Source organism: Zonotrichia leucophrys, chromosome 3 (genome assembly GCF_028769735.1).
Source record: "Zonotrichia leucophrys gambelii isolate GWCS_2022_RI chromosome 3, RI_Zleu_2.0, whole genome shotgun sequence".
Classification (NCBI taxonomy): domain Eukaryota; kingdom Metazoa; phylum Chordata; class Aves; order Passeriformes; family Passerellidae; genus Zonotrichia; species Zonotrichia leucophrys.
The window spans coordinates 82,436,912-82,451,991 of record NC_088172.1 but is presented as its reverse complement, the minus strand read 5'-3'; the positions used below and the strand labels follow the sequence as shown (position 1 = coordinate 82,451,991).

Below are 15,080 nucleotides of genomic sequence, written 5' to 3'. Positions count from 1 at the left end.
GCTTTTCCTTCCCTGGTTCCCCAGGAGGTTGTCCTTGCTTTGGGGACACCATGGGGCTGGTGTGTCATTCCTGTCTGGCACAGAGCTGGAAGCAGCTCCTGTCTTGTCTTGGCAGGAAACTCAGTGCCCTGTGGGGGCCATGGTCGGTGTGAGCTTTGGGAGATGAAACACTGGCTGAGGTAAGGAAATCCATCCCATCACCAGGAGGGTTGGCAGGGCGGTCTGTGTTCTTGTGGCTTGTGTGTTGGTTTTCACTTTGTGTGTCTGGAATCCTGTTGTGGATCTCTGATTTTTTTCAGCATGGCTAATAAATTGCTGCCTTGCTGGATTTTCCAGTGGATTGGAAAATTTTTTCTTTGGGGAAAAAAAAACCCCTGAGTTTGTTTTCATTGATATGCTTTACTTCTTTGTTTTCATAATCTACAAAGGAGTCACAAAAGTGTAATGGGCACAAAATTTCAGCTTACATCTAGAAGAATGAATAGAAGCAAAAAATACACAGTCTTGTCTGGCTTAAACTGGAACTTTAGGAATTTTGCATTGATAATTCAGATGTGTGGATTTGCCGTCATTGTGCAGCCCCTCCTAAATGTTCTGGGAATAATCCAGCAATGTCAGCAATGCCTAGAGCAAGTTATGTGGTTATTTTTTTATGAACCTAAAATTGTGTTAATCTTTGTGAAGGTTAGAAAGGCAAACTCATAATTCTTTTTTATCACTTATATGTTTTGAAGTGACTTTGGTACCCCACAAGCCCGTGTGTATCACGGCAGGTTATTTTTCAGAATAATGGCACATGCTTCAGTCCTTTCTGATACAGCCACTTGCAATTCAGACAGGTTAAACAGAAAAGAGTTTTAAAGGCTTTCTGCTTAATGCTTCAGTGCAATTAAATCCTGGCTTTGTTTGTAGAAGATAGGATCAGCATGCATTGGAACAATTGTTATGGCCCATAAAAATAAGAGGCTTTTGTTCGTTTTTGTCATGAATTCTCAAGTAAGCCAAAGTGAAGTGAACATTACCAAGAGATGCATATCCAGGAGTTTAACCTCCTGGTAGAGGAGTACAGCTCCAGATGTGTTTGTGGGTTTTTTTGCTTTGGGGTGTTTTGGTGGTTTTTTTTAGCATCATGAGCTCTACTGCTAATGGATACGATTTCACGGGAGTGTTTTAACAGTTTGGTTTTCTTTAAGACCATGTTTGATGAAGCTGTGAAGTTTAAGGAAGAGAATTTGTGTATTTGTTTAGCAAAACTGGAAATTCAGCAACCCTCAAAGTTGCAAAAGGAAAAAGCATGAAAATCAGACGTGTAGGGGAAGTGATCCTGCATTAACTGACACAAGGTCAAAAAAATTGCCCTTTTCCCAGTAAGTTGAGTTCTGAGGTTGGCTTCAGTACACAGTTTAAACAAAGATAGTTAATTTAACCTGACACTGCCTGGCTGTCCTGTCCAAGCTGCATCTCTGTGAACAGATCCTGCTGCCCAGTGGCTCTGCCCAGCCGACAGCCTCACTCACCTCTGGGAGGCTCCACTCTCCTCCAGCTACACCAAATATTGAAATACACTTGCAGTTCTAGAATAAACTCCCACCGCCACCTCTCAATAGGAGGCTGAGATTCCTCCCCTACTCCTTCTCTTTTAACAACAGATCATTTCAAAAGCATGTCCTGTACTGTAATCTAAAGCAGATTTTTTGTCTGTAATTCAATTAAATCAGCATACTACTGGTTTTGTCATCTCAATGAATTTATTAAGCTTTTTTTTCCCCTAGAAAAACAGTATGAGAAATCAAAGTACTTGAATAATTTGCAAAAGCAATTTTTTTACCTGATGGAGTAACAATATTAATAGCCATTCTTTTTACAAAAGTGGCTCTGATACTCTGGGAACAGGATGCCTTATATGAAGCAGTGAAAGCATCATTTAATATTTAATATAGCGCCAAGTTGTCCAAATGCTATTAGGGTGTGTTTTTGATAAAATGTTCTTTTTCTAAAGACTTTTGTCTCTATGAGGATACCTACTGTAATAACTTGTTGAAATTTGCCATGTTATGTTAGATGGTATTAGAGCATAATGCATGGAGTGTAATAGTCTGGGGGCGAGTCCTGGCTCCCTTTTCAGCCAGCTGGAGCCTCTCCCAGGTTTTTAGCCTGTCCCTCACCTTGCTTACGAGGTGGTCTGTGTTCAGAGCACAGCCACCAGCCAGGCTCCTCCCTGCTAAATTGTGCAGTAGGATCTACAACTTTCTTACCAAATCAAATCTTCCAACAGTGAATCCAGTTTAAACTGCTAATTTGCTAATGATCCAGACCAAACTCCTGACTCAGAGGTTTGTGCCAAGTACGTGCTATTTCCACGCCTAATCCTTTCAGTGGAGAGTGGTACCTTGCAAGCAGTTATCTGCAAGTGTTCTCTGGCCTACTTTCAGGAATGGCTGGCTCCATTCCCACAGCCACTGCCTGACTCCATCCTGTCTGCAGCAGAGTGGACCTGTGCTGGAAAGCCACCCTGCTGTCCCCACCTGCACCAAGGTGCTCCACACCACATGGGTGTGCAGGGGTACAGAGAGCACGAGGCGTTGCTTTGAGTTGTGTTCTTGTAGGCTGGAGGGCTTCATGGAAATAAACAGCTCTTTAACATTTAAACATTATTGTGGCTATAGATTAATGCTATTTTTAGTTCTGAAAAAGTAATTTCTTTAAGTAGACTAAATGCTCATCATATGTAGATGTGATGCCCTTGCTCGGTGTTCTCAGATGTAGCATAATTGCAGATCACTTTGTGTGGCTCTTCAGGTGGGTGATTAAGGTTGGATTACAAACTCAGCTTACTGTTTGCTGGTACATTTCTTCCAATGTTCCTTTCTATCCTGCCTAAGAATAACAATTGGTTTATAAATGAGAACAGGAAGGAGACAATGCGAATAAGCCATGTTCTCTCATGTCCTTTTTAATGCCATAGATCTGATTTCATCAGTGAAAACAGTAAGATGCTTCCTCCAAATTATTGGTTAATTTAATTCTCCTCTTTCCACTTCTCCCCATATCCCTCCAATGCACATATCCTCTATGGGCTTTTAGGATGCTGCAAGAACAAACTTGATTTCATCTGATTGCAGGTATGCTTGAAAACCTGTAATTTGCCTTAATGGAAGGTAGTGCTGACCTCTTGATAGCAATGAAGCAGATAAAATCAGCTGCCTGATTACCCATCAAATGAGTTACTCATTAAATCAAGTAATTATCCTGTGGTGAGACAAAATGAGTGATTTGAATTCTGTCAAGAGCTTAGCAAAGAAAAGCACTGAGGTATAAATCTTCTGTGAAGAAAAATCTTGAAAGATATGAAGTATAGTCATTTGCAGTCCTCCACTGCTCTCTCTTAACTTTGTTTTAGAGGAGCTGGGAGGAGCTTCCTCCTTGTGAGCCACCTTGCAGGGTGACAGACATTCATACAAGGTGGTTTTGAGGGTTAGTTCTGCAATATAAATGTGTCTATGTAAATTTGTTACATGTCTGGGCTATGCAAGTGTCGGAAAGCTGCACAAGTAACTTGCTACAATTCATTAATTCCTGGTTGCTCTAGTAAAATTTTACACTTTATTTTCATAGGGGGCGGCAGAATATTGACCCATATGACAGAATAGTGAAAAACTGTGTATTTGATGGGGAAGAATGTGCTTGAAATCTGTTACATTGCCAGTGGGATGCATCCTCAAATGATGCCTATAGAAACATGCAAGATTTAGTGAAGACTTCAGAAACGGGGACTGGAGTTGTCTTGGTATTTAAGCCAATCTTCTCATTGCTATCTAATACCATCCTTTTGTTCTGATGTCCTCCAATATCATTTGGTAGTGCATGCTTTACTGTAAAAGCCTTCATTTGTGTGGAAAAAACCCTCAAAACCAAACAACTCAACAAACCAACACATGTTCATGCTGCAGGTACAGGCCATGGAGAAATAGAATGAAATGTCATTGCAGGTTTGTTACTTTCAAGCAGATTTTCCTGTGGGCTGTGTTAAGATACTAAGTCACTAGCAGTTGAAGGAAATAGCTGAGTCTTCCTGTTTATAGAGGTAGTAGGCAAAAACATTGCTACTAAATAAAACACTGAAATTGTAACATTGTCTGGTGCTCGGTGTCCTATAAGCTTCTGTGGTGATTCCAGACTTATAGATAAATAAATCACTGTTACTGTTTATCTTCTTATCTTGTTTTGACTAAAACTTCTTGAACATTCTATAAATTCTTTTGGCCTGAGGATAGAAAAAAAGAGGAATGTGTGGTTTTTGGGAACTTGTATATTAGACTGAATAATTCAATGGTCAGATGTAGCCTCTGGTGTGTATGATTTAAAAAAAAATATTTCTGTTAACTAATTTGGATAATTTTACTAAAGTTTGGACATCTTTTGTATCTGAAGACTGTCTTGAGGTCAGGTGTCACTTACTTTAAAAATTTGGAATACTAGAGAGCGTCATAGATGCTCATTACATAGATGCATAGATGCATCATTACATTGATTACATCATTACACTGATTACATCAATGTAATGATACTTTATTATATCTATAATTTAAAATCTGTGTAACCATGTGCATTTAAGAGTTCTGTAATTCTCCATTTGGTTTTGTGGAGTCCTTTAAACATGGTGCAAGCTGATATGAGAGAAAGTATTTGTAAGTCCATTTCATTGCTTATATTTCAAATGGAAGTTGTATGTTCAGAACTTGGTGTTAAAAAAGCAACACACAAAATCCCCACTTGGATTAAAAGAAGCTATGTGTAAAGGTGTTTGTCAGGTTTCTGCCTGAAACTCTTGTGCTCGTTACTCCCCTATGAGGAATGGTGAGGTGATTTGGGATTGTTCAACATGGAAATGAGAAATTTTTAGGGTGACATGATTGTAATCTTCCAGTAACCAAAGGGAGCCTACAGGAACAATGGAGAGGGACTTTTTATAAGAGCCTGTAGTGACAGAACAAGGGGAAATGGATTCAAATTGAGAGTAGAGATAGATTCAGTATTAGGAAGAAATTTTTTATGGTGAGGGTGGTGAGGCACTTGCACAGGTTGCCCAGAGAAGCTGTGGATATCCCTTCCTTGGAAGTGTCCTAGGCTGGGTTGGATGGAGCTCTGAGGAACCTGGTCTAGTGGAAGGTGTCCCTGCTCATGGCAGGGGGTTGGAACTAAATGAACTTTTAAGTCCCTTCCAACCCAGACCACTCTGTGATTCCTAGCTCTGCATGCTAGAGCTAGTTAGATGAATACTGTGACCTTCATGCTGTTCCATATTAAAAAAATACAGATGCTTCTGTAGTCTGTATTAAAAAAAAAAAAAAGTCAGGACATGAAAATAGATTTTAAAAATTATTTTAGTTGACTTTGTATGCAAGTAAATAGAGTTTATTCTTTATCCTAAGATGGTGGGAGCTTAGAGCACTCAATACCATTGTGTCTTTTGTTAGCAAAGGAGTTGCTTGTAGTTGTAGCCCTATCACCCCATGTATTTTATTCCCTTAGCTCATGAACTTTATCCTTCTCAAGGAACAGATGGGTAAACTCTGCATTTCAGGCTCAATTAAATGCCTTTTAAACTTGTGATTTCAGTGTGTTCTAGAGTGTTCTCTTGTTTTCCAGCTCTTATTACTTGATGGTAGCTAGGCAGATCTGGAGTACAGGAGTTTCTTGTGGTGAAGTAAGTACATGGTGATCTTGATCATATGTTGCCATAATCATCCCCAGCTCTTGGGGCTGGTGGTTCCACAGTGTGTGGAAATGCCTCTTTGGTAATAGGATACTGTCAAACTCCTGCTGCTTCTGACCTTTAGTCAGTCTCTGCATCTTTGGTAAGCTGGATTCTTGAAAAATACAACTGTGTTTCTTAAAGCCATCAAGGACTTCTCCATTTTTTGTTGTGTGATGTTTTTCCCCTGTAGAATGGTGTGTCCTTGTCTTGACACAGCTGTTTAGTCTGTCACTTCCTTAGACCTCTAGTGCACATCACAGCTCCCTCCTCCTCTTTCTCCCTCTTTGAAATGAGCCTGTTTGCTCCTTGCTTTGACCTTTAGCTGTCATAACAAGATTGGTGATCCAGAGGAAGAAATTATTTTTTCTGACCTACTGAATGTTTATTTTCTGGCAATACCAACACACTTCTGTAGTCAAAAGTTGACCTTGGTCCCAACTCCTGTGAAAGAGCTACCAGTTAAAATGGTGGGGTGCCATTACTCTTGTCTCTTACTGTCCTTTGGTTACTCTCCAAAGAGAGGGGCTGGCAGAGGTGTCAGTTGTGCCAGGTTTTTGTAATACTGCTATTCCTACAGGAAGGAACAATGTCCATATGTTCATGTCCGTGGTGTTACTCAGGCTTTCAAGTAAGCATGGCTTCTAGTCTGGCAGATTTTATTTTTAACTTAGTTGAAAGGTCTCTTTTGCCTTCTGTGTGTGGATCAATGTGACTCCTACTAAAGACAATTTTTTATTAAGCAATTTGTGGAATTAGTATGGCTTGTTCTTCACATTTTATGTTCACCAAGTTTTAGGGTACTGAGAACACTACTGAAAAGCAAGAGAAGTAAACAGGAATTTCCACACTTGCCTTTTTGAAAAAAGCCACAAATGTGCATCTTGTGTGTTTTTCCAACAGCATAGGTCGTAAACCCTGCCTGGGGATTTCACAATAGTTCAATCCTACGTTTATAAATAAAACATGATGTGTATTAGTGTGACCCATTTTCCTTAAGAGTACAAAAATCTTGTTGTCAACTAAATTTAAAGGAATGACATGGATATAAAGCTGTTGCTACAGATTCCCTTTAAACCACTTTGTTTGGTAGTCTGTGCCATCAGAAGGGTAATTAATTTATGGACTGTACAGCTGCTATATATACTATGTCAAAACTGTGTGGCTGTAAATGATCTTTTGATAAGGTCAGACTGAAGTGAAGTAGTAGCTTAAGGTCTGACACCTACATCACAATTGCATGTGCTAGGTAACATTTAAATGAGAGATGCTGTGTTTCTGCTGCGTGATCACAAATGGGGACAATCACCTCACCCCTGGGGTGGAAGATTTGGGTTATGCTGGCTATGCAGAAGTCTGGAGCCAAAAGCTGTTCCTGTTGGTGTGGATGAAGCCAAACTGGCACTGTGAGGTTTGTCCCTCATCTCCATGGCTTGCCATGTGTCTGAGCCACCCTTTGGGATGGGGTGGTGGCAGTGCAGTCACTTGTCACCCGGTGCACAGCTGAGCTGGTCACCCACGATGCAAGCCCTCTGGGCATCCATGGCTCCTGTGCTGGACATCCTCAGTCAGAACTGGTTTTGTGGGAAGGACTGTGCTTTTTGGTGGGAGGTTTTTCATAAAGGCTTTTCTACCTCCTCAGCACTTCAGAGTGGATAGTAAACAATTAACTTGTTGGTCTTTGTCATAAATAGTGTTCTCTTTCAAATTTTCCTGGTTTTTTAACTCCTAGTTTATTTTTTATGACTTTTAAAAGTAGTAAAAGTAGTCACCATTGCAGCAACATGTTAATGGAAACAGCCAGCATCTGGAGATGTTTTGACATGCAAGAATGACATTTAATCATTTTCTGAAAGGATACACAACTCTTAAGCAGTGTCATATTTCTAGAAGTAGATATTTTATTTTGTAAGTGCTTTATTGGAAAACACTTTGTAGGTGGTTTATGCACTGCTGTTTCCCCGTTTCTGCATGGCAGAAGTAATATTTATCTTTCTGTTGGCATAAGCTAAATAATTAAATAGCAGTCATTTCACCATAGCTCATCCATAACCATAGCTTTGATATAACTAAGACCACCAGTAAGTTGTCATTATTAATCAAACTTTTGCTTTCAGATCACTTTCAGAGAATGGAAATGAGTTATACTGAACAACCTTGTACAATTTACCTGTACTTTTCAAAATACCACTTATGCAAATCTTGTGCGTTTGAAGCTCCACTCTTGACCAGAGATGAAACTGTGATTATCTCCACAAAGGTACAGACTGTATCTAACAAGGATGCCACTCTTCAGACTCTGTCTCCTCATTGACAGGGTTGCACATTTTCATGGGCCACTACCTAGGTTATGTGGTCTGAACTGTGGTCTGGAACTTATGCCTAGCACGAATTTTCAGGAGTAAAACCTTTTTGTGCCTGTGTTTTAGATTTAACACTTTTTCACCTTGTCTGTTGGATGGGCAGGAAGGCAGCTGCACGCAGTCTGCTGTGCAAGTGCCCCAGGCAGGCAGCGGAAGGCATGCTGCAGCTGTGGTTTGGTGCTGTGTGCTCAGGGAAATACCAGCCTTGCACATTGCCACCCTTCCCACCCTCCACATCAGCCTGCTGCCACCTCCGTCCTGTTGGTACAGCTGCTGCAGCAGCCAACCCCCTGACAAAAATAGGCATTCCTGTGGTTGTTCTTAAAATAAGCATTTGCATTTGGAGGGCTCTGTGTTGTTTGCAAGTTTTTCTTTTTCAAATTAAGCAATGTGGTTTTGGACAACAAATATAACATTTTCTCATTTAGATCACTTTTCTAGGCTAGTTGACCTAGGTTTAGTATGGTTTAGTTTAAAGCTGGGTATGGTTTAGTTGTGGAGGACACCTCAAGACAATTTTTCAGATCCAATGTACACCTCTTGTTCTTGTGTTTTCTGCCTGCTCATTTGAGAAAAATGCCATAGGAGGAAGGAGCTCAGTTAAGTCTAGGAGGGGGTGATAAGGGAAGGGCTCAGGCACTGCTGTGTGCTCTCTGCTGCATCCTGCCCTTGCACTGCTTGCCTGGGGACTTCACTCTCTTCTCTATCAGTTCTTATTTTACTCGGGTTTCTGGCGATGAAATGTGATTTACAAATGGAGCTGTTTCACAATCTCCTTAAGTCATCCACGGGCAGAGCTGCTGTTGACAGACACTATTCCCACCACTCTTTCCAGAGGGTGCTGCCGCCTCCCTGCTGCTGCAGCATGGCTCATTGTGCCATACACCATGTGACTGGCCTGGTGAGTTTCCCTGTTTTGATGTTGATGAGTTCAGTTTCATGCTGTTCAGTCTCCTGGTGTGCTTCCTTGTGCAGCCCCATGAGCCGTGTTGGCAGGAACAGGATGAGAAGGGGAAGGATGCAGGAGAAGGGCAGGGATGCTTATTTTAGCAGTAATGCTGCTGTATGCCAGCTCTAAGTGACCTTAATCCTAGTCAAAGGTCCTGCTTTTCATCACTCTGGGAATTAATGCTTCAGAGAATGGAACCTTATTAGGGTTTATTACAGTGCCTGGAGTGAGGAGGAGCGAGCAGCAGCTGCCACATCCCACAGGTGTTAGTGGGAGCACTGGATCCTGCTGGATCATCCTTGTCCTTTTTAGCTCACTAACCAGCCTCTGAACACCTCACAAGTACAGCTGGAAACAGGCTTGCTTCAATGAGCATCCTTAACCAAAGTGTGTCTTGTAAAACTGTTTAATTACTTTGTCTCACCTGATGAGATGGTTTTGGTCTGTTGTGCTTGCTGAGTGATAGCTGATATAACATGGGTTTAAAAACAAACTGAAAGAAACTTTTTCCTCCTAAAGATAAAGCAATCAAATTGGAAATTGGGTGGCTTTTACAGAAATTACTTTTATTCTCTCTTTTCTATGGGGTAAAGCTAATGAAGGCTGCTGCTGAAGGGTGATACTGTTTGACAGTGAGGTTAATTGCCAGCTGAAACATTGCTGCAGTTTCTTTTCAGAAAGAAGAAAGCAAAATAATTGAAGGATCATTTGCTAGTGGAAACATGATTGATTTCATATATATGAGGAAACAAAATTAACTAGTGCTGCCCTCTTGCAGTTCAACAGCAAGACAAGCGTTGAACTAGTGTCACTGCAGTTCAACTTTGTGATGTTTATGTGCAATTGCAGGTTTTGTGAATAAAAGGTAGATAAGGGAGAGTTTCCAGTAATCTTCTGGATGGAATATAACACTGTGATTTCTTCATGCAGCAGCTCTTGGATCTGAAGCCTCCTAAATCTAAGGGAAATTAAGAAAGCCTTAATCTCTGAAAGCCAATTTCCAAAATTCATACGGCAGGTACTTTCTTAGGAGCAGTATGACTTGCCAAGGAAGCTCAATAGGTAATCTTCCTCTCTTTTTTCTTTAAGTACTAAAAATGTCCTGGGTACAAGTGTCTGTTCTGCACCTGAGGACATGGTGGCTTTGGTGGGGGCACCTCTGGTTTCCTCAGTTAGCTCTGGGTGACTGGAAGGTAATTTTTTGGGTATGGACCCACAGGGACCTGCTTTGTCCTCGTCTTCACATGGAAGTGGTTATTCCGAAGATTTCATGCCTTCCTATGGCTGTCTTCAAAAGCTGGAGAAGCCATTTCCTCCCTCCTTTGAAGAGAAGGCACATTCGAGTGCTTTTTGATTCCTGAAAATCTGAAGTATGTCTAAAAAAATTTGTACAGTCATAAACCGGTGCTGCTGCAGTCTTTGAGACATTCACTGTTCTGAACAACACCAGATGTGTAGTGTTCCTAAATATGTGTATGTTGGGGATAAACAAGCAATGAACTAATCTGTACTTGTGCAGTGTGCAGAGCTCCATTTGTGGTCTTTAACAGGCTTTTTAATTTTTGTTAGATTGAAGAGTGTTCGTTAGTTTTTTTCATGGTGTAGCAATGCACTCTGCACTGCTAATAATCTTGAGAGTTTTTTCCTGAGCAAAGACTTACATTGTGTATGTGTTTTATTTTGATATGTACCATATTATAAGGGGTTTTTTTTTTCATTATTTATGCCTATATAAAATACTTCAAAGAGCACTTCCTCATCACCCACCATTCATGTTAAGTAACAGCAGGGAAGAGGGACCTGAGATGGTGCTTAGGCTTGAAAAATGTAGAGATAGAAAGGTGTTGAAGATAGGTGGCTTAGAAGGACAGGTATGGTAGAAGGGCCAGAGATAGAAGAGTGAAAAGTCCTAATGAGGAGGTAAGGTTATCATGATAGATTTAAAGGCAACTTGAGGAGTTTTGATCAAGTCTTCAGCTGAGCAGGGAACAGCAGATGAGTGGGTTGAGAGTCCTTCTGCCATTTTCAGGGGGAGCTGTATACACTGGGCCTTCTGAAATCTTGTTTCAAAAATTAGAGTTCCGAGGATCATTCCAGCAGCGCTCTGACATTTGGTTTGGTTCCTTCTGCCTCATCCTTATGATGGAGCAGACACTAAGCTCTGTTTAAGATACCCAGAAATAGCAGTGTCTTGTACTCATGTTACAGAAAGAGAGCCTAACTCTTTTAATTTTGTGTGCTTTACTTACTTCAAAATTGGTATATTCTTAAAGAAATGTGTTGGTGTGAACTACAGTGGATGCTTTTTGTGAGTGGCATGTAACGTGTCACTGTTCAGGGCACTAATGGCCACTTAAGATTGCAATCAAGCCTCTTTCTGCTCTTGGCACTGATCTAACCAGTACTACAGTGTCTGTTTGGCCTCATGGGGCACTCTGCCTGTCATTTCTTCCAAGGCTTCATAGTTGTATTGGGAAGCAAGCTGAGTTTGAAAGGATACCGAAGTGTGTGTGTTAAATTATTCTGTCTGCCCAACCCACCCAAGATAAGACTCAGTGTTTCGTCTTGCAGTTAAGATTGTTTAATGACTTGATGCAACACAGGGGTTGGGACAAGTTGGGAATGTGGGTTCTTGGTCAATCCCAGTGCCACAGCTGTGTGTTGAGTCCCATGGCTTCATTTGGGTCCATAGTTGTGTGCCCTTGCCTTTTAGGCTTTATCATCTTCCACCAGGCAGTTTCCTAGTCCTTTCCCCTTGTATTAATCACAGGAGTTGCCTGGCTGACTTCATGCTGCAGAGCTGTGTTCAGCTGACTGCCATCTCTTTTTTTAGATCACTGCAGAGGTCGATTCCTCCAGTCGATCGGGAGCTGCTGGAAAAGAAATACACTACTGTAGTTATGTACGTTGTTAATCCTGGGGAAAACACAGAAAACCAATTGTGTGCTGTCCTAATTATATGTGTTCTTATGAACCTATTAACCTTATCATCAACCGTTTCTGATGGTGAAAAAAAAGTGCTGCTCCTCCTTGTTTTTTGAATGGAGACACAGACTTCCCCTCCCCCCCCTTTTTTTTAACTATCCCACTGTTGTCTGGAAATCTAAACTTTAATCCAGTTATTTAATATGCTTGCAAATCTCGAAAATAATAAACTATTTCAAGTATGATAGAAGAGTCAAAATACATGCAGTACAATGTTCACAAATAGTTTTGTTTTGACATTTATCTTGCTGTAGTCGTTCTGCCAATTGGCTTCAGGCACAGCTACCAAAAGAATGAACACATGTTGCATTCATTAGTTCTCATCTGGCTGTGCTTCGTCTTGCAAGACAGACAAAATCATGATCACATTAAATAGATTGTAATGCATTTGTAATACGAGTTCCCTTCTGCTGAACAGAATGATAGCTTTGCAAAGCTGCTGCTTTTAAGCCATGATATTTTGCTTAGTTTTCATATAATGGATATGAGTATATTGCCAGTGATGTCATTGCTTTTTCGTCTCGAAACGATGTCATGTGAAAAATATTCCAATATAATACTGAGCGAACTGCTGCCCCCTTCTTCCCCCCTGTGTGAACTCCGCGTGTCGCTGCTCCTGTCACTCCTCGCGTCGCGCCGTGGCTGACGATAGATGGATGCGTGCCGTCTCTGACAGACAGACACGCTTTGAGACAATAATGGTTTATCTGCATCTGCCGAGGGAGGGTACTGTCGTTAGTCAGGGCTGCTGGTTCTTTATGCCCGAGCACGGACGGACAGACGGATGCTGTGGGCTGCTGATGGTCCGTGCGGCGCAGTGCCCCGGCCGTGAGCCCCGTGCGGCGCGGTGGCACCGGGGCCGGGTTGTGGGTTCCGATAGCTGCGGTTCCCGGTGGGGAGGGCGCAGGACCGTGCCCGTGTGCGGGCAGCTGCCGCTTTCCCTTTCGGGAGCGGCCCGGCGGGCTCCGCTTCCCGGCCGAGCAGGCCCCGGGGGGCCGCGGCCCCCGGCCGGTGCCGCAGCGAGCGCGCCTGCGGGCGGCCCCTCCCCGGGCCCGGCCCGGCCCGCCCCCGCCTCCCGCGCTCGCTCCGGGCCAGGGGCACGGGCGGCGGGACCGGCAGGGCTCGGTGGCCCGGGACCGTGTGCTGGGAGCCCGCCGGCCGGGGCGCGGGAGCTCTCGCTGAGGCGCGGCGGGGCCGGCTCGGCGCCGCTGGCGGCCGGGGGGATGGAGGAAGGCTTGTCCTGCCTGGCCGCAGCCTGCGACCCCTCGGCGCTCGCTGCCTTCTGCACGGGTAAAGTACCGCGCTGCGCCGGAGGGCTCGCTCGGGGATAACCCCGGCGCTCTCCGCTCCGCCGTCCCCATCCCTGCAGGGGAGGAAGGGAAGCCTGGCAGCCCCGGGCAGACTCTGCCCTGCGAGGTGTGAGAGCGGCTCCGCGCCCCTCGGCGGCCCGCAAGGTGTGCCTGCCCCGCGGCTGAGGGGCGCGCATCCGCACCGCCAGAAAATCGACAAAAGAAGGACAAGTAAATAAAATCGGGAAGTGTGCGGGTAGCGGAGGCTAATATAATAATGAAGCTAATGCTGGCTGGACAGGAGGCAGGGAGCAGCGCGGGTCCCTTTGGGCCGGGATGGGACAGGGAAGAGTTTGGATCGAGGGACCCTCGGCAGCACCCGTGGAAGGGCGGGCGGCTCTGGCGAGTCCTGTCTTCCCTTTGGAGCGCTCGCTTTGCCCTCTCCGAGGGAAGAGCCGGAGCAGCCCCGGCGGGACTGGCGGGGCCTCGGGCAGGCAGGCGGCAGTGCAGGCTCGCTCAGCCTGCTGCGGCTTTCTCTGCCTGGGGAACCTGTGCTTGCCCTTCAGAACTAAGGGCTGCTTCCTCGTCTCCCTTTGTTTTTACCAGTGTCATAGTAAAAATGAAATATTTCGGTGTATATCTCCTTTCTTTAAACAGCTGCTCTAAACACAGCCTTTCTTAAGTGCGAGTTAGGTAACTAACTGTAGCACTCTGACTGACTGTAGCTACCAAAACTATGGTTTTGAAAAGACCAACCAACCAAATAACCCTAAGCAAGAAATCCTATCAGAGATAAAGCGTGTTCCTCTTGTACACCTCTAGTCTGTTTCCCTGCGAGTGAGGCAGACATCAGCGAGCGCCCGTTCTTTGTTTGCTGATTCATGTCGTGCGATCTGGATACAAACGCAGCATCTTGCCTGAGAAACTTACGGCCGAAAATACGATGGTCCACAGAAAAGTTTTCTTAAAAATAAAAACAAACTTAATGCATATTAAGTGCTTAATGCATAGATTTCTATGGGCATTTAGTGTAAGAAAGGAATGACCTTGCTATAGTGTACTTTGTTAAAGTGAGCGATGTGCACTGTACTTCATCTACTTCAGAATTCAAAGCATTTGGTTTAGAATTCAAGATGTTGCAACCCTCAAGAAAGAGGGGAGGGTAAATTGGAAATGTTAACATTTTAAGTGCTTCGTGTGATTTTTTTTTTTTTGCATTCTTGCAGGGATTTTTACTGTAGAGAAGAAAAGCTAATGTTTAGCTGTTTGTCTTCAGACCAAAATTCAGAACAGCATATTTTATGGCTATAGCTTGAGGCTTTGTTACCAATATGTAGAGGTTTATGTGACCAACATTTCCACTGACTTTAATGGCTTTTAACTGGGGCTTCTGTGATTGTCTGTACAAGATGTAATAGTGTCTCAAACTTCAGCTTGAGGCGTATCTTGAAGTTCCAAAGTGAGTGGGACATTATAGATTTACTTACCTTTGAGTTTTGTATAGAAATCCAACAAAATAAGAAGCAAGAAATGCATTCTTTTCTGAATCCACATGTTCTGTTTTAATTTTTTTCTGTGCCTTAAGAAATTATTTTTTCTAAAATCTTGATAAAAGACTGAGCATTTTGCTGGATAACAGCTGGCATTTATAATTAAAAGAAAATGTGGCTTTGGATATTCTTAGCAAGGTAGTGTCTTTTGTTGATTTAAAACTTGATTCCTACTTGTACAGTTAAACT

General features: G+C 43.1%; 1 protein-coding gene across 7 annotated transcripts in view; it reads left to right on the top strand.

Annotated features, from left to right (window-relative positions):
* The window catches only part of EML4 (EMAP like 4), a 147,284-nt gene that overhangs the window by 47,315 nt on the left and 84,889 nt on the right, over positions 1–15,080 (top strand). For 2 of the 7 annotated variants that reach the window (XM_064709005.1, XM_064709003.1), the window contains exon 1: positions 12,574–12,778. The exons of 2 other annotated variants lie outside the window; for them this stretch is intronic. In XM_064709005.1, coding sequence (XP_064565075.1) covers positions 12,709–12,778 — 70 coding nt within the window. In that variant the 5' untranslated portion in view covers positions 12,574–12,708. Of the gene's footprint in view, positions 1–12,573; positions 12,779–13,183; positions 13,343–15,080 lie in introns of those variants that run through there. 3 more of the 7 variants (XM_064709009.1, XM_064709008.1, XM_064709004.1) reach the window with 3 other exon arrangements.